The sequence below is a fragment of the Hyaena hyaena genome, unplaced genomic scaffold (assembly GCF_003009895.1).
Source record: "Hyaena hyaena isolate Hyena2069 unplaced genomic scaffold, ASM300989v1 scaffold_329, whole genome shotgun sequence".
NCBI classification, from domain to species: domain Eukaryota; kingdom Metazoa; phylum Chordata; class Mammalia; order Carnivora; family Hyaenidae; genus Hyaena; species Hyaena hyaena.
The window spans coordinates 570376-584766 of NW_024080960.1; the positions used below are offsets into that span (position 1 = coordinate 570376).

General features: G+C 35.6%; 1 protein-coding gene across 1 annotated transcript in view; it reads right to left on the bottom strand.

Moving 5' to 3' along the window:
- Nucleotides 1-1848: 1848 nt before the first annotated feature.
- Nucleotides 1849-14391, bottom strand: part of PDCL2 (phosducin like 2) — a 36935-nt gene continuing 24392 nt past the window's right edge. Inside the window, exons 4-6 of the mRNA XM_039249052.1 lie at nt 9236-9379; nt 5183-5391; nt 1849-2039 (exon numbers count right to left, since the gene is read on the bottom strand). Coding sequence (XP_039104983.1) covers nt 1882-2039; nt 5183-5391; nt 9236-9379 — 511 coding nt within the window. The 3' untranslated portion in view covers nt 1849-1881. The remainder of the gene's footprint in view (nt 2040-5182; nt 5392-9235; nt 9380-14391) is intronic.

Here is a 14391-nt window from a genome sequence, read left to right on the forward strand (position 1 = left end):
TGTGAAAACAAAACTTACTGCCACCTGGTGGATTTGAGTTAAGATCTGGTTAAGAGAAATCTTTTTATTCAGTTATCTTAAATACTAATACGTCCTCTATGTTAATTTTAACTTAAAAAGAAAATAAATATGTGTTTACTTAAAGGATTACATTTAGGGGGACTTTTTGCATTTGGTTTAACTGGAGATATGATAATGTTCATATTTATGTACATTACATGGTATTAAAGTTACATTTTAACTTTATAATATGGCTTTTCATTTGCACAACTGTTATCCTAATTAAAAATGTATGCATTCATTTGTTAGAATTGCAGCACCTGGGCCAGTATAGGTAATTATTTCTCTTATATGTGTGTGCAATGCTATTAAACACACACACACACACACACAAAACACAAAAATCCATTGCTACCCTCAACTTTCCCTCCCTTCATCCCAAGATGTATATTTTCTTTTTTTTTTAATTTTTTTTAATGTTTTATTTATTTCTAGGAGGGAGAGAGAGACAGCGTGAGCAGGGGAGGGTCAGAGAGAGAGGGAGTCACAGACTCCGAAACAGGCTCCAGGCTCTGAGCTGGCAGTCAGCACAGAGCCCGACGCGGGGCTCGAACCCACGAACCACGAGATCATGACCTAAGCGAAAGTCGGACGCCCAACCGACTAAGCCACCCAGGCGCCCCAAGATGTGTATTTTCAAAAGCCCTTCTGAGCTACCTCAGAAGAAAGGGATCTCCCTGATCCTCTGCAAAATTAGATCATTTGATTTTACTCTACCTGGTTGCGGAATTCAAATCTGTATTTAACTTTCCTCCTACTTCCTCATTCTTTGAGCCTTTATGATTCCTACCCTTCCACCCCCCAAGAGCAGCAGAGTCTTCTTGACCCTGTTAAACTGTCTCAATTCTCACTAATTAATTTTTGTAATCTAATCATTCAAACTTAGTCTAGATTGACCCACAAACATCCACAATCAGAATGATGGGTTATTAATAAAAAGTAGAAGAATAAAATCTGTTATTGAACTTTTATATTCTGGATTTACCACTCTTTTCTCTAAAAGTGCTGTTCAGTCGTAAGCCAAGATAAGACATCCTGCAAAGTCCTAATATATATTTTTCCATGATGAATTCTCCTGTGATTACTATTAAAACATAGGTAAGCCTCACAATATATTTTTCTCATTTCTCCTAATTTACATATCATGTAGTTCTAATTCTATAGTCTATCAGTGAGACTACTTAGTAATTTTCTAACTTCATAACAGAACTATTAAAAACAATGAGTAGAGATGTTTCTTATTTGCTTTTCAGAGTCCTTAAATTGCATTTTTCTATTGAGTGGTCAATTTTTTTAACAGCTAAGAGATTTCAAAGATAAAGTACATAGTCATAAATTTAAGTATTTTCACTCAAGGCCCCTAAATAATGAACTTTAAAATCTCTCAGTGTAGGGGTGCCTGGCTAGCTTAGTCAGTAGAGCATATGACTCTTGATCTCAAGGTCCTCAGTTCAAGCCCCACACTGGGTGTAGAGCCTCCTTAAAAAATATTTAATAATAAAAATTTTTAAATAAAAATAAGTCTATTGGTGTAAATGAAATGAAATTTAAGGTCATCTTTCATTATTTTCATTGATAGGCCTCTTTGGGAATAAGCAACATGGAGGACTTGTGGGTCCATAAAAGAATAACCAGAGTTCAGTACAAATTCTGGTTTTGTTGGAGGCAAGAAATTATGAAATACTTGAAAGTTTTTGAAATGATATGTAAGCTACAATTCTAATATAAAAATAAATAAAACAAATCTATAAATTTTCTGGTCTATAAAGGCAGTAACAACATTCAGTATATAAATACTTCAAAGCTTTTTATTAAATATTTCTATTTGGTATCATCATTATCACTGCTTGAACTATTAGTGTCATCATAAAGAGAAGTGTTTCTAATTGAAGATACCATCACATCTACAATGCCTTTTTTGGGGTTTTCTTCTAAATCAGTCTGTATTGCTCCAACTTCTGCTAGTTTCCATTCAAGTTCTGCAATAAATAACCCACCATTAAATCAGATAAAAATCTTGGAAAATGAAAAGAATTTCTCATCTATATGAAACAGTAGTTGTTACTAATAAAAAATTAATGTGGAAGTGATATATTTAGAACTGAACTACAATATCAAAAGATACATTGGATACAGCAAAGTTATACTTAAAGGGAGAAATGTTTCTTTTAAATTGACTATAAATAAGTGGCTTAAAATTTCAAATCAAGAAGCTAGGAAAAGAACGATAAAGTAAACCCCCCCAAAAAGCCAAAAATGGAATATAAGAAAAAAATTTTAGCAAAAGTAGAAAAACAAAATCAGTATATGTGACCAACAAAATCAAAAGCTGGTTCTTCTTAGAAACTAATAGACATACCTTAGGCAAAAATGATCACAAAAGGGAAGAAATCAATTCATATAAAGAACTTACATGAGACAAAGTCAAGGTAAAGATTCTAATATGGCTATGAGACTATCAAAAACTTATGCTAACACATTTGAAAACTTCAATGGAAAATTTTTAATATAAATACGAATTACCAAAATAAATGAGAGACAAACCAAAAGAATTGAACTGATAGCCAAAAACCCCAGTCCCTGAAAATTCCTCATTTTGTTAAATTTATTCCTAAGCACTGTATAGATGAACAAAACATTTATGAGGCAAATTACAAAACACACTTCAGAGGAAAATTATAAAAATATGTTGCAAAATGTAATATGTATATGAGGAAAATTACAGAAAATATAAAAGACCAAGATAAATGATGATATCTATCTCATTCATGGATAGGAACATTCACTATTATTAGATATCAAGTCTCTAACAATCTATAAATATGATTCTAATAATCAACAGAATTTTTTACATAAATTGACTAATTCCAACATTTACATGAAATTTTGAAAAAGACTTGCCCTACTAGAGACAACTTGGTTGTTATAAAGCTATAGGTATAAACACAGTGCTGTGTTGAGACATATAGTAGAGACTTCAGAAAGAAATTGAAGCATTTTGGGAACCATGAAAAATAACATTAGGAAACATTAAGAATCAGTGGAGAAAATACCTCACATACATTAGAATGGTTCTATGCAACACACACACACACACAAAACAGATACTGGCAAGGATGTGGAGAAATTGGAATTCCTGTGCCCTGTTGGTGGCAGTGTAAGTTGGGGCACTGTGCAAAACACTGTGCTATTTCTCAAAAACTTAAAACAGAATTACTATATGATGCGGCAATTCAACTTCTGAATAAATACCCAAAATAATTGAAGGCAGGGACTAGAACAGATTATTTGTACATTTATGTTCACAGCAGCGTGATTCACAATGGCCAAAGAGTAGAAGCAACCCAAGTGTCCATGCACAGATGGATGGATAGGCAAAACGTGGTCTAAACATAAAATGGAATAGTCAGCCTTAAAAAGGAAAGAAATTCTGATAAATGCTATATTATGAATGAACCATAAGGACATTATGCTAAGTAAAATAGGTAGTCACAAAGGGACAAATACTGTATGATTCACTTATATGAGGTGCTGAGAGTAGTCAAATTCATAGAATAAAAAAGTGGAATGGTGGTTGCCAAGACTAGAGAAAAGGGGAAATAGAGGGGGCTATTGTTCAGTGGGTATAGAGTTGCAGTTATTCAAGATAAAAAAGTTCCAGAGATGGATGATGGTAATAGTTGCACAGCAGTGTGAATGTACTTAATGACATTAAACTATATACCTAAAAATGGTTAAATAAGTCTTGGGGATGTAAGGTGCAGCATAATAATTCTAATAACTCTATTATATATTTAAAAAATGGTTAAGATGATAAGTTTCATGTTATGTGCATTTTACAACAATTTTTTAAGTGTCTAGAAATACAAAAATAAATAAATAAAACCACCAAAAAAACAAAAAAAACACAGACCAGATAACATACTATTCACGATAGTGATTGCCTCTAGGGAGACAGGGTGGGGAATGGGAGTAGGAATGAAAATATAGGTAACTTCAACTATATCTGTTACATTTATTTGAGCAACAAAGAAACAAATAGCTCAAGCAAACATGAATAAATGTTCACATTTGTTATTTTTGGCAGTAATTGATTACATGAATGTTTGCTATATTTTTGTACTCTTATGTATTAATGTCTTATAAAAGGGTGAGATACAATGGCTTTAACATGATGGTGTGAGAAAAATATTTTAATAAAATAGAATTAAAGCAGTGCCAAGAAATTACTAGATCAAAGATATGGCCTTAGAAGTAGGTTAGGAACTGGGGTGCATGGGTGGCTCAGTCAGTTAAGCATCCAACTCTGGCTCAGGTCATGATCTCGTGGTCTGTGTGTTGAAGCCCTGCGTCAGGTTCTGTGCTGATGGCTCAGAGCCTGGAGCCTGTTTCATATTCTGTGTCTCCTTCTTTCTCTGCACCTCCCCTGTTCATGCTCTGTCTCTCTCTCAAAATAATAAAACATTTTTTTAAAGTAGGTTAGGAAGTAAAAATTGCTAAAGAAGATAAAATTAGAAACTACTGTGCTGTGTACAGTGAAAAATAAAGGGAATTATTAACAAAAGTTGATAGTATGTGGATAAGTAAAAAATAAACTGTATTGAGAAAATACACTACAGAAAGTTAGTTGAGAAGAGGAAGACAAGATTATGAATTGGTCCAAAATCACATAATGAGAAAAATGGAAATCTAGGAGAACCATGAAGGAATAGGGTGTGGAAGGGAGAATAAAGAATGGTGGAGTATTTGGGGTACAGGGAAATCCAAGTATGAGACAAAGAATAAAGGCACAAATGAGTCACATGTGTCTGTGGTAGTAATTGAAGACCAGCCTGGCTGGAACAGAAACTAGAAAGCATTGGATAGGTGGGCTGAAATGCTCAAGCAGAAGATTTTGTATTTTTAACTGATTTGACACAAGGAACTCTTAAGGAATTAAGCAAGTGGATGTTATAACAAGAGTATTATTGAGGAAAATTAATCTGGAAACATACAAGAAGACACTGGAAGCTAGAGGAAAAAAAATCTTTTATGTTTTATGAAAATAAACTTTCATGTTATTTGTTAATTTGTAGAAGTTTTCACCTGTTTTTTATAAACATTTAAAAAATAATATCATTACCTTCTAGCTTGAGATTTATCCCTCCACATTCTGTAATTCCAATGAATTTGCCTTCTATCTGACCGTTTTTATAAACAAAAATTGTTGGTAAACAATTGTCATGGTAGTGTTGAATACAACTATTCACGATGGCTTTAACAAATTTAGTTTCTGGAAACTTTCTTGCTAGGAGACTAAGATGCTGGTTAACCAACAAACACATTGGGATGCTAAAAAAAAAAAAAAAGAGAAATAGTACACAATATCTTTAAAAACAGACTATATATCTCAATCTAATGAAGTAAGTGAAACATCTCCATGACAAAAATATAGCTTTGGATATTCTTTTAATGTAATAGCATATCAACTTTCATCCTCTGTTGTTACCTTTAGTGATTCTGAACTGCAGAGTCCTCCCATATTAATTACAAACACAATTACAGCCTGGGAGTGAAGCTTGCTACCATGGGAATTTGATGCCTAACTAAGGCTAACCACATCTGATTTAGCATCAATTTAATCAAGCCAGTTCCCAGTTAATTGGACCCAGGAAAAAAACAAAAAACACCACACTTCTAGGGAATCCTTGGCAATTCGAAGTTTAAACAAGGAGTTCCACTCTTTTTACCACCTGGGGCTTATTTCCACATGAGATCATCACATCCAAAGTGTCTTATTTCAAATTTCCTGAATTTCCTGACTCGAACATACTTTACCCACACTTTCCTTTGACATCCTACTCCATGCAGCATCCTGTTCCCTATTATCCAGAACTCTTCCCTATCAGATATTTAAGGGGCCCCTAGCTGGCTCAGTCAGAAGATCATGAGACTCTTGGTCTTGGGGTTATGAGTTCGAGCCCCACCTTGGGTATAGAGATTACTAAAAATAAATATCCTTTCCAAAAAAATTGATTGGAACTATAACCAGAACCTGCAAATCTTCCTGCTCTATCACTTGACTCCCATTATACCCACTCTTCAACCCATCTCTTTTCTCTATCACTCACTCACAGCTTTATCAAACTGTTTCAGAGTTACTTCTTTACTTTATCCCATATGCCTTCCATTTCCTGTGGGACCTTTCCGTTTTTCTCTCTTTTCCTGTTTTTTTAATCTTCTCCACTTTTTTTTTCTTTTAAAGATTTTTTAATGTTTTATTTATTTATAGGAGAGAGAGAGAGAGACAGCGTGAGCAGAGGAGGGTCAGAGAGAGAGGGAGTCACAGACTGAAACAGGCTCCAGGCTCTGAGCTGGCAGTCAGCACAGAGCCAGACGCGGGGCTCGAACCTACGAACCGCGACATCATGACCTAAGCGAAAGTCGGACGCTTAACCGACTAAGCCACCCAGGCGCCCCTCCACTTTTTTTTTCTTAATTAATGTATTTATTTTGAGAGAGAGGGAGAGAGTTAGGGAAGGGCAGAGGGAGGAAGACAGAGAGGATCCCAAGCAGGCTCTGCACTGTTAGCACAGAGCCCAACTCAGGGTTCAAACTCATGAACGGTGAGATCGTGACCTGAGCCGAAACCAAGAGCTGGACGCTTAACCTACTGAGCCACCCAGGCACCCCCAGTCTTCTCCACTTTCTATAAATATTTTCAAGTTACTAATTTTTTTTAGAGTTCCTTACAACCTGTGACTCCTTCAGATAACTACTCTCTCCTGTTCATAGTCTAAATAAAGAAAATATATAAAATAATCATTTCTATGCCCCGTCTACTTCCTTTCTTGAAATGTTTCCCTTTTTTTGGCTTTCGTGAAAACACTTTCTATTAATTTCCTTTTTACTTCTTCGACTTCCTTCTTCTATGCCTAAAATTAGATACTCTTCCTGGACCCTCTTCTCATATTAGACATACTCACTGTGCAATCTTTTTTTTAATGTTTTATTTGTTTCTGAGAGAGAGAGAGACAGCATGAGCAGAGGAGGGCCAGAGAGAGAGAGAGGGAGATACAGAATCTGAAGCAGGCTCCAGGCTATGAGCTAGCTGTCAGCAGAGCCCAACGCAGGGCTCGAACCCACGAACTGTGAGATCATGACCTGAGTCGAAGTCAGATGCTTGACCAACTGAGCCACACAGGCGCCCCTCACTGGGCAATCTTATCCATTCTGGTAGCAACACTGATGAACTGCATCCCCCCTCCTCTCTCAAGGAATAAAACTATGTATATATTATATATTTCTTCTGTATTTTCTTAGGTTAGGACTCAAGCCAAAAATCTCTCTTTTCTCTATAACATCTAACTAGTAATCAAGTCAGGTTGCTTATACCTCTCCTCTCCTCTTTCTCTCCATTACTTTATTCCTTTCCTTTCTTATCTGAGCTACATCAGATTGTCCTAAATAGTCTGTTTGCAGGCTTAGTTCCCAAAATTCATCCTTGACCTGCTGAAAAAGTGAGCTCAGCATGTAACAACTGCCCTTCCCTTGAGCTTAAAATCCCTCCATGGCTCCTCACTGCCCTCAGGATAAAATCTGGGCTCCTCCGTGTAGCTTTCAGGTTCTTGGTGGTCTCACCATTCTGCTCTGCCTCCTACCATTACTTAAAGCCCTCCAAAGCAAGATATTGTCTCTGATTTCTGTATCTTTCTCCAAGCTGTACCTCCATCTAAAATACCCCATTCATCCTGTTTACTTCCTCCTTGGGGAATCTTATTTTTTGAGGCCAAGACCAACAGTTATGTACTCTATAGAAAGTTTCGCACTTCCTCTTCCAAGGATAAAACTTTCTACTTCCTCTAAAGTACTTTTACTCTACTATGTATAGAATTCAACTCTAGCACCTAACAGACTTTATTATTATGTTTAATTATCTTTCTCTATTATATTGAAATTTCTTTAATGACAAAGACAGATATCTTACATGCCTTTTGCATCTCCAGCATCTACAAAATCCTCAGACATTCTCTTAATATTAGATAATGTTATATATCAATTTATGGAGAAAGCAAGAAAGAAAGCTAAGAAAAACAAATTAAATGCATTATACATTTAATTTACATTTCAGAATATATAACATCATTTGTTTTGATAATTATAACCTGCTACAAATCTAGATCCTGCTTTATTTTAGTGGGTAGCCTAATTTAATGTTACAAAAGTATGTACTACTTAATTATCAGTTTTCCACACAAAGCAAGAACATAAATTGACTTTATAAGTTTCAGTTCTTCTCAAATAGGTGAAATGAACCCACTAAATGAGATATCTAATTCAGAGATTTTATCATTCCTTTCAGAATGAGAGCTGAGTCAGTGGTATAACAGACACTTATGGTATACATGGTATGAATGGCAGAAGGCAGGTGGACATTGATGGTGATAGTGAAAATTGTGGAATTAGAAGAGTATGGTGTCACAGATTATGGTGCAGGGAGAAAGTGACTGTCTGAAGATGATTCTGACAGCAAGTGGTAAGGGAATAAATTTGGTGTTGGAGTTCAAGGGCCAGAATTTAACCCCAGGAGAACTGTAAAGTATAAGGGAGACCTCTGACATCAGACCATGAGTTAAGGGCCTATTTATGGTCTTCAAGTTTTAAAATATGGATTTGGCATAGAAATGATGTAGAAGTCCAAGGTAGAGTCACTTGCCCCCAAGACAGCAAACAAATACTTAATTGCAGTTTCAACCTCTCCAGAAGTGGAATTTAAGTCAATCAATCTGGAATTTTCTGGTCAGTACCAAATGAGGTAATCTGTTACATAGGCTCTCCATTCCCCAAAGGAAGATGAGGTGATCCATCTAATAAGAACGTTCCTGTGTTCCCCTTAAGAGAAACAATCCTACCTTTTCTTTTACTAATAACTTCCTGTCCACCCTCCTTCCTATAAAAACCTTCCATTTTGTACAATTCTTTGGAGCTCCCCTCTATGTTTGTTCTAGATAGGATGTTGCCTGATTCATTAATCATTTAATAAAATCAACTAGATCTTCAAATTTACTTGAATGTTTTTTTAACATTATGTATGTTTTTTTCTTGAGTGGTCTTTGTTATATGCTTTATAAAACGTCAAAACTAGACAAAAATATCTTAAAATATTAACATTTTACAAATGTGCTATGCTAATTACCTTGATCTGTATAAATGAATTATAACTGACACATCTTTTTCTGCATTTGTGACTTCATTCACATACTGATTTCCAGAAATTTCTCTTAATTCCCCAAATTTTTGTTTTTTCTTAAGAGCTTTCCATTCCTGTAACCGCTTTTCTCTAAAAAAATGAAGTTACATAAGAAAATTGGTTATAGTCTGCAGGTCATTCCTATAACCAGAAACAATTTAGGGCAATGAACATCATGCTAGTACACATCAAACACTTTAAAGAATGACAGAATAATTATTAATGCTCTTATAATGCCACTTCCTCTTTTCTATAGGCATTTGTTTTATGAATATTGCAAAGAGGAGCTAGCTATTGACTTCTAAACTTATTTTTATTTAAGGCTAGGTCTTAATCATAGCTATAGAGAGCATTGCACCAACAAATTCTCATATATACAAAAACATGTTAAATACTTAATAAGGAAGAATATACATAATAATAATAGCTAACATTTATCAAGTGCTTACTATGTTGCCAGGCACAGTTTTAAATGCATTACATTAACTAATTTAACTTTATCAAGTTAGTACTATTCTTACCCTGTTTGCATGCTCTTAACTATCATGCTGAGTTGAACTTCAGTCCAAAGCCTTCGCAAATATGTGTAATTACTTGTTATAAATTTATTACAGGTAGAGAGGTGGTAGAGAAGAGTGATTAAGACTAAACTGAGTTTAAATGCCAGCTGCTACTTATGAGCAGCATGAGCTCAGGCAACTTATTTAATCACTCTAAGCTTCAGTTCTCCAACTGCAAATGGGAATAATATTAATACTTACATGGGATTGTTGAGGATTAAATGAGATAATGTATGTAGATTTCTTAAGATGGTGCCTAGCACACAGTGAATATTCAATAAGTGTTATCTAGTTATTCATCCATAGAGGTCCTTGAAACTTTGTTTAAAAACTCTCTTAAAATTTGAATGTTTTTAGTTGTTGAATGCTTGGATCCAGTGTTTCTTAAAAGTTACTGATTCCATACCTCTAAGTTTTCTGGAAGTACAAACTCCTTAAATTCTCTGTATTAACTAGATTTTCTTATTTTCTGTACAATTAAAAAAAACATTTTTTTAAGTAATCTCCATGCCCAACATGGAGCTTGGATGACCATAGGATCAAGAGTCCCATGCTCTACTGATTGAGCCCATCAGGCCCTCTATTTTCTTATTTTCTGTACTGATACTGTGGCATCTGGGACCTTGCCGATCCTGGAGAGACTGCCTCTCCCAGGGCTAGGTCATTTCTAAAGATAGCAAATACTCACTTGCAGAGCACATTTCTTAAAAGCAAACCAACTAATTCAGAGCCCAGTCCTTCAACCACCTCCTTTATTGGCCTGAGTCACTATTCCTATTCCCTAATCATTCCTGGCCCAGGAATCAGACTAGAGACAGCCTCTACAGCCCAGAGCCTGCCAAAATTATTCAACCAGCCAATCCTAAATCTGCTCACTCTGCTTAGCTTACCTTTCCCACAGAAATCACAATGAAGAGTTGTGTCCATACTATCCCCTCACGCCTTCTGCGTCTTAACCAACTCTCACGCTTCCCTGTATGGCTCTGCATTGTAGAGCATGCCCACTACTCTGGAGAACTGAGTAATAAACTATCTTCACCATGGCAATTATCTCCTGTTCTGTTGGCATAGTCAAACCTAAATCCTGGGTATATTTTAGAGCACTCTGTCCTTATTTCATGTATTAGAACCATATCAGGTAAAACCACTCACTTTACATAACAAGTAAGCCAAGCAAAATGAAGCCTGGAGGAGAATGCCAAGAATAGGAATCCAAATCTAGGGCCTTCGCCCAACTTTCAGACACAAATCCTTCAATTCTCCCTCTACTGGTCCAGATATTCAGAATTTACAGTTACTCCAAAAATCTTTTGGGAGCCCAATTTTGTTTGCATTGAGTATTTACCATCCCTATCATTAACCTCCCTCAATTTGTTCTCACTGGCTCATATCTGCCAAAAATTTCAAAAAGTGTTTGTTCCAGTGATGGCACCATGCCCTATTAATGGTGTGACTATCAGCTATTCCTCTTCCGCTTTTACTCCTGAACCTTCTCCTCCTCATTTTTCTTTGCAATTCAGTAGAAGTGGGCAGGGAGAGTCACAAACACCTGGGTTGGTTTTGCCATCAGAAAGGGACATAGTGTTCAATGGCCTGTATTTTTCTTTCCTTTCTTCTTCCTTTCTTTCTTCTTCTTTCTTTCTTTCCTTCTTTGTTTCCTTCCTTCTTTATTTCTTTCTGTTTTTTTCTTTCTTTCTTTTGATGGCATGTATTTTTCACCTAACAATTATATCATTTGGGATTTAGTCATAAAAACAGAAAGCAGCAGAAAAGCTTAATCTGGGGCATTAAGTACTATACACACCACTCAGTATAAAAGATGAAGACTCTAGGCTGGGCCACCAGGAATGACTCCCAAAACAACACTGAAAACTGGTTTGCAAAAGGAATGAATAGCTTTCTCTGCTGCAATTCAGAAACTGGGGAATCTGGAACTAGTGCTTCAGTTGTGTTGTACTATCAACCTACACCGGGGATCAGAAAGCCACTGCAACCATTATTGTCTCTAGGGTTTTGTGGTATCTTCTTTGCAAAGACTGGAAGAAAATATTTGCAGAAGGTACATCTGATGAAGAGTATTATCTAAAATAGAAAAGAACCGTGAAACTTCAACAATAAGAAAACAAACAACCTGATTCAAAAATGGGCCAAAGACCTGAACAGACAACTCAGCAGAGAATATGTTGATGACAAATAAGCACATGAAAAGACACTCCACATCTATGTGATCAGGGAAATGCAAACTGAAACAATAAAAGACAACTACATACCTATTAAAATAGCCAAAAATAAACAACACTGACATCAAATGATTGAGAGGATGTGGAGCAATAGGAACTCTCATTCATTGCTGGTGGGAGTACAAAATGGTTGCCTTTTGGAAGACTGTTTGGAGGTTTCTTTTATAATTAAACATACTCTTACCATGCGATCCACCTATCATGCTCCTTGTTATTTATCCAAAGAAGTGAAAACTATGTCTACACAAAAACCTGCAAGTGGGTATTTATAGCAGCTTTAAAATTATTTATCATTGCCAAAACTTGGAAGTAACCCAGATGCATTTAAGTAAGTGAATGGATAAACTGTGGTATATCCAGATATTTAATATTATTCAGTGCTAAAATGAAATAAGCTATCAAGCCATGAAAAGACATGGAAGAACCTTAAATGCATATTACTAAGTGAAAGAACCCAATCTGAGAAGGCTACTTACTGTATGACCCCAAATATATGACAATCTGGAAAGGCAAGATTATAGAGACAATAAAAAAATCAGCAGTTGCCAGAGATTTTCAATGGGAAGGGGACCAACAGGCAGACCACAGAGAATTTTGGGGGTAGTGAAAATACTTTGTATGATACCATAATGATGGATACGTCATTATGCATTTGTCCAAAATCACAGAAAATACAACACTAAAAATGAACTGTATTGTATGTACACTGTAGAGTTTGGGTGATTCTGATGTATCGATGTAGGTTCATCAATTATAGCCAATCTATCACTCTGATGGGAGATGTTGATAATGGTAGAGACTATGCATGTATATTGGGACTGGGAGCATATTGGAAATTTCTATACCTTCCACTCATGTTTTCTGTGAATTTAAAACTGCTTTTAAAAACATCTTAAAATGTTTTGTTGGTTTGTTGTGGCTTTAAATGAGGAATTTGCTTTGAATCACCACTATCAGGATGACTACAGAACTTTTGAAAGGCTACATGTTCCTTTTTCCTTAGATCCAAAGTGACAACTGAGATATGAAAATAATGTGGCATAACTTGGTGGCAATTAGAGTTGGACTTTTGATATGGAATATGCAAGTGAAAGAACTTCCACATGTAGTATCTCTCTTTAATCTCTGTGGCAGAAACTGGTTGGATGGTCACTGGTATAGTTTTCTCTTCCAGGGCTCACAGGAAGACTACATTTTCCAGCTTCCTTTGCTGTTAGATTAGGCCCAGGAAACTGGATTATGTCCAATAGATCAAGAGTGAAAGTGAAATGTGCATTTCTGTGACATCCCTGTAATGTCCCATGCTGTCTTTCACACTGTCTCCTTTGTCCACAAGCCTGGAGGGAAAGGATGCTGACATGATGTGGCTCTTAATGAAAAGAGCCCAGATCCCTAGTCATCACCCAGAGGAGAGTCACTAAGGAGAATTGTAGGACATGCACCATCTGTGAGTAAGGAAGTTTCCTGTGTGAAACCACTGAGGTTTTTAGTCGCATGTTATAGAAGCATTAATTATCTCAATAAATTCTGCTGACATAAATTATTACATTACATTATTGCCATCATTGAACAATCCTTGCATTCTTTGAATAAACTCTAATTATTCACATATATGATTATTTTCATATGCTGTTTTAATTGTCAATATTGTATTTAAGATTTCTGCATCTATGTTTCAAAAGTGAGATTCACCTAAAGCAATGTTTTTCAAGTTAAGGCATGTGGACATCCTGTACAAGAATCACTTAAGTATAGAAGGTTCCACAGATGGACATATTCCTGAGATCCAAACCCAAATTTACTGAATATTATCTCTTGGTGCTGGTCTCAGGAATGTGCATTTTAAACTATATTATGGAGAGCTATCAACATATACAAAGGTAAAGAGACCCCAGATGTATGCATCTTCCATCAGTTATTTCTATTCATGGCAAATCTTCTTGCAACTCTACTCCTGTTAACTTCCCATCTCAAGGGCTGTTCTGAAGCAAATAGGACATCATGTAATTTCATCTGTAAATACTTCATTACATATCTCCAAAAGATGAGGATACTTTAAAAAATTTAATTCACAAGGCATAATCACACCTAAAACAATCATTCCTTAATATATTCTGATATATTCAAATAATCTGATATATTCTAAAATCCATAAAATTTACCATGTTAACCATGTAAGTGTTCAGTGGCATTGAGTACTGTCTCCATTTTTTAAAGTTTGTTTATTCAAATGAGGATCCAAATTAGATTTATACAAATGGTTGTTATATCTCTTAAATCTTATTTAATCCACATATTCTTT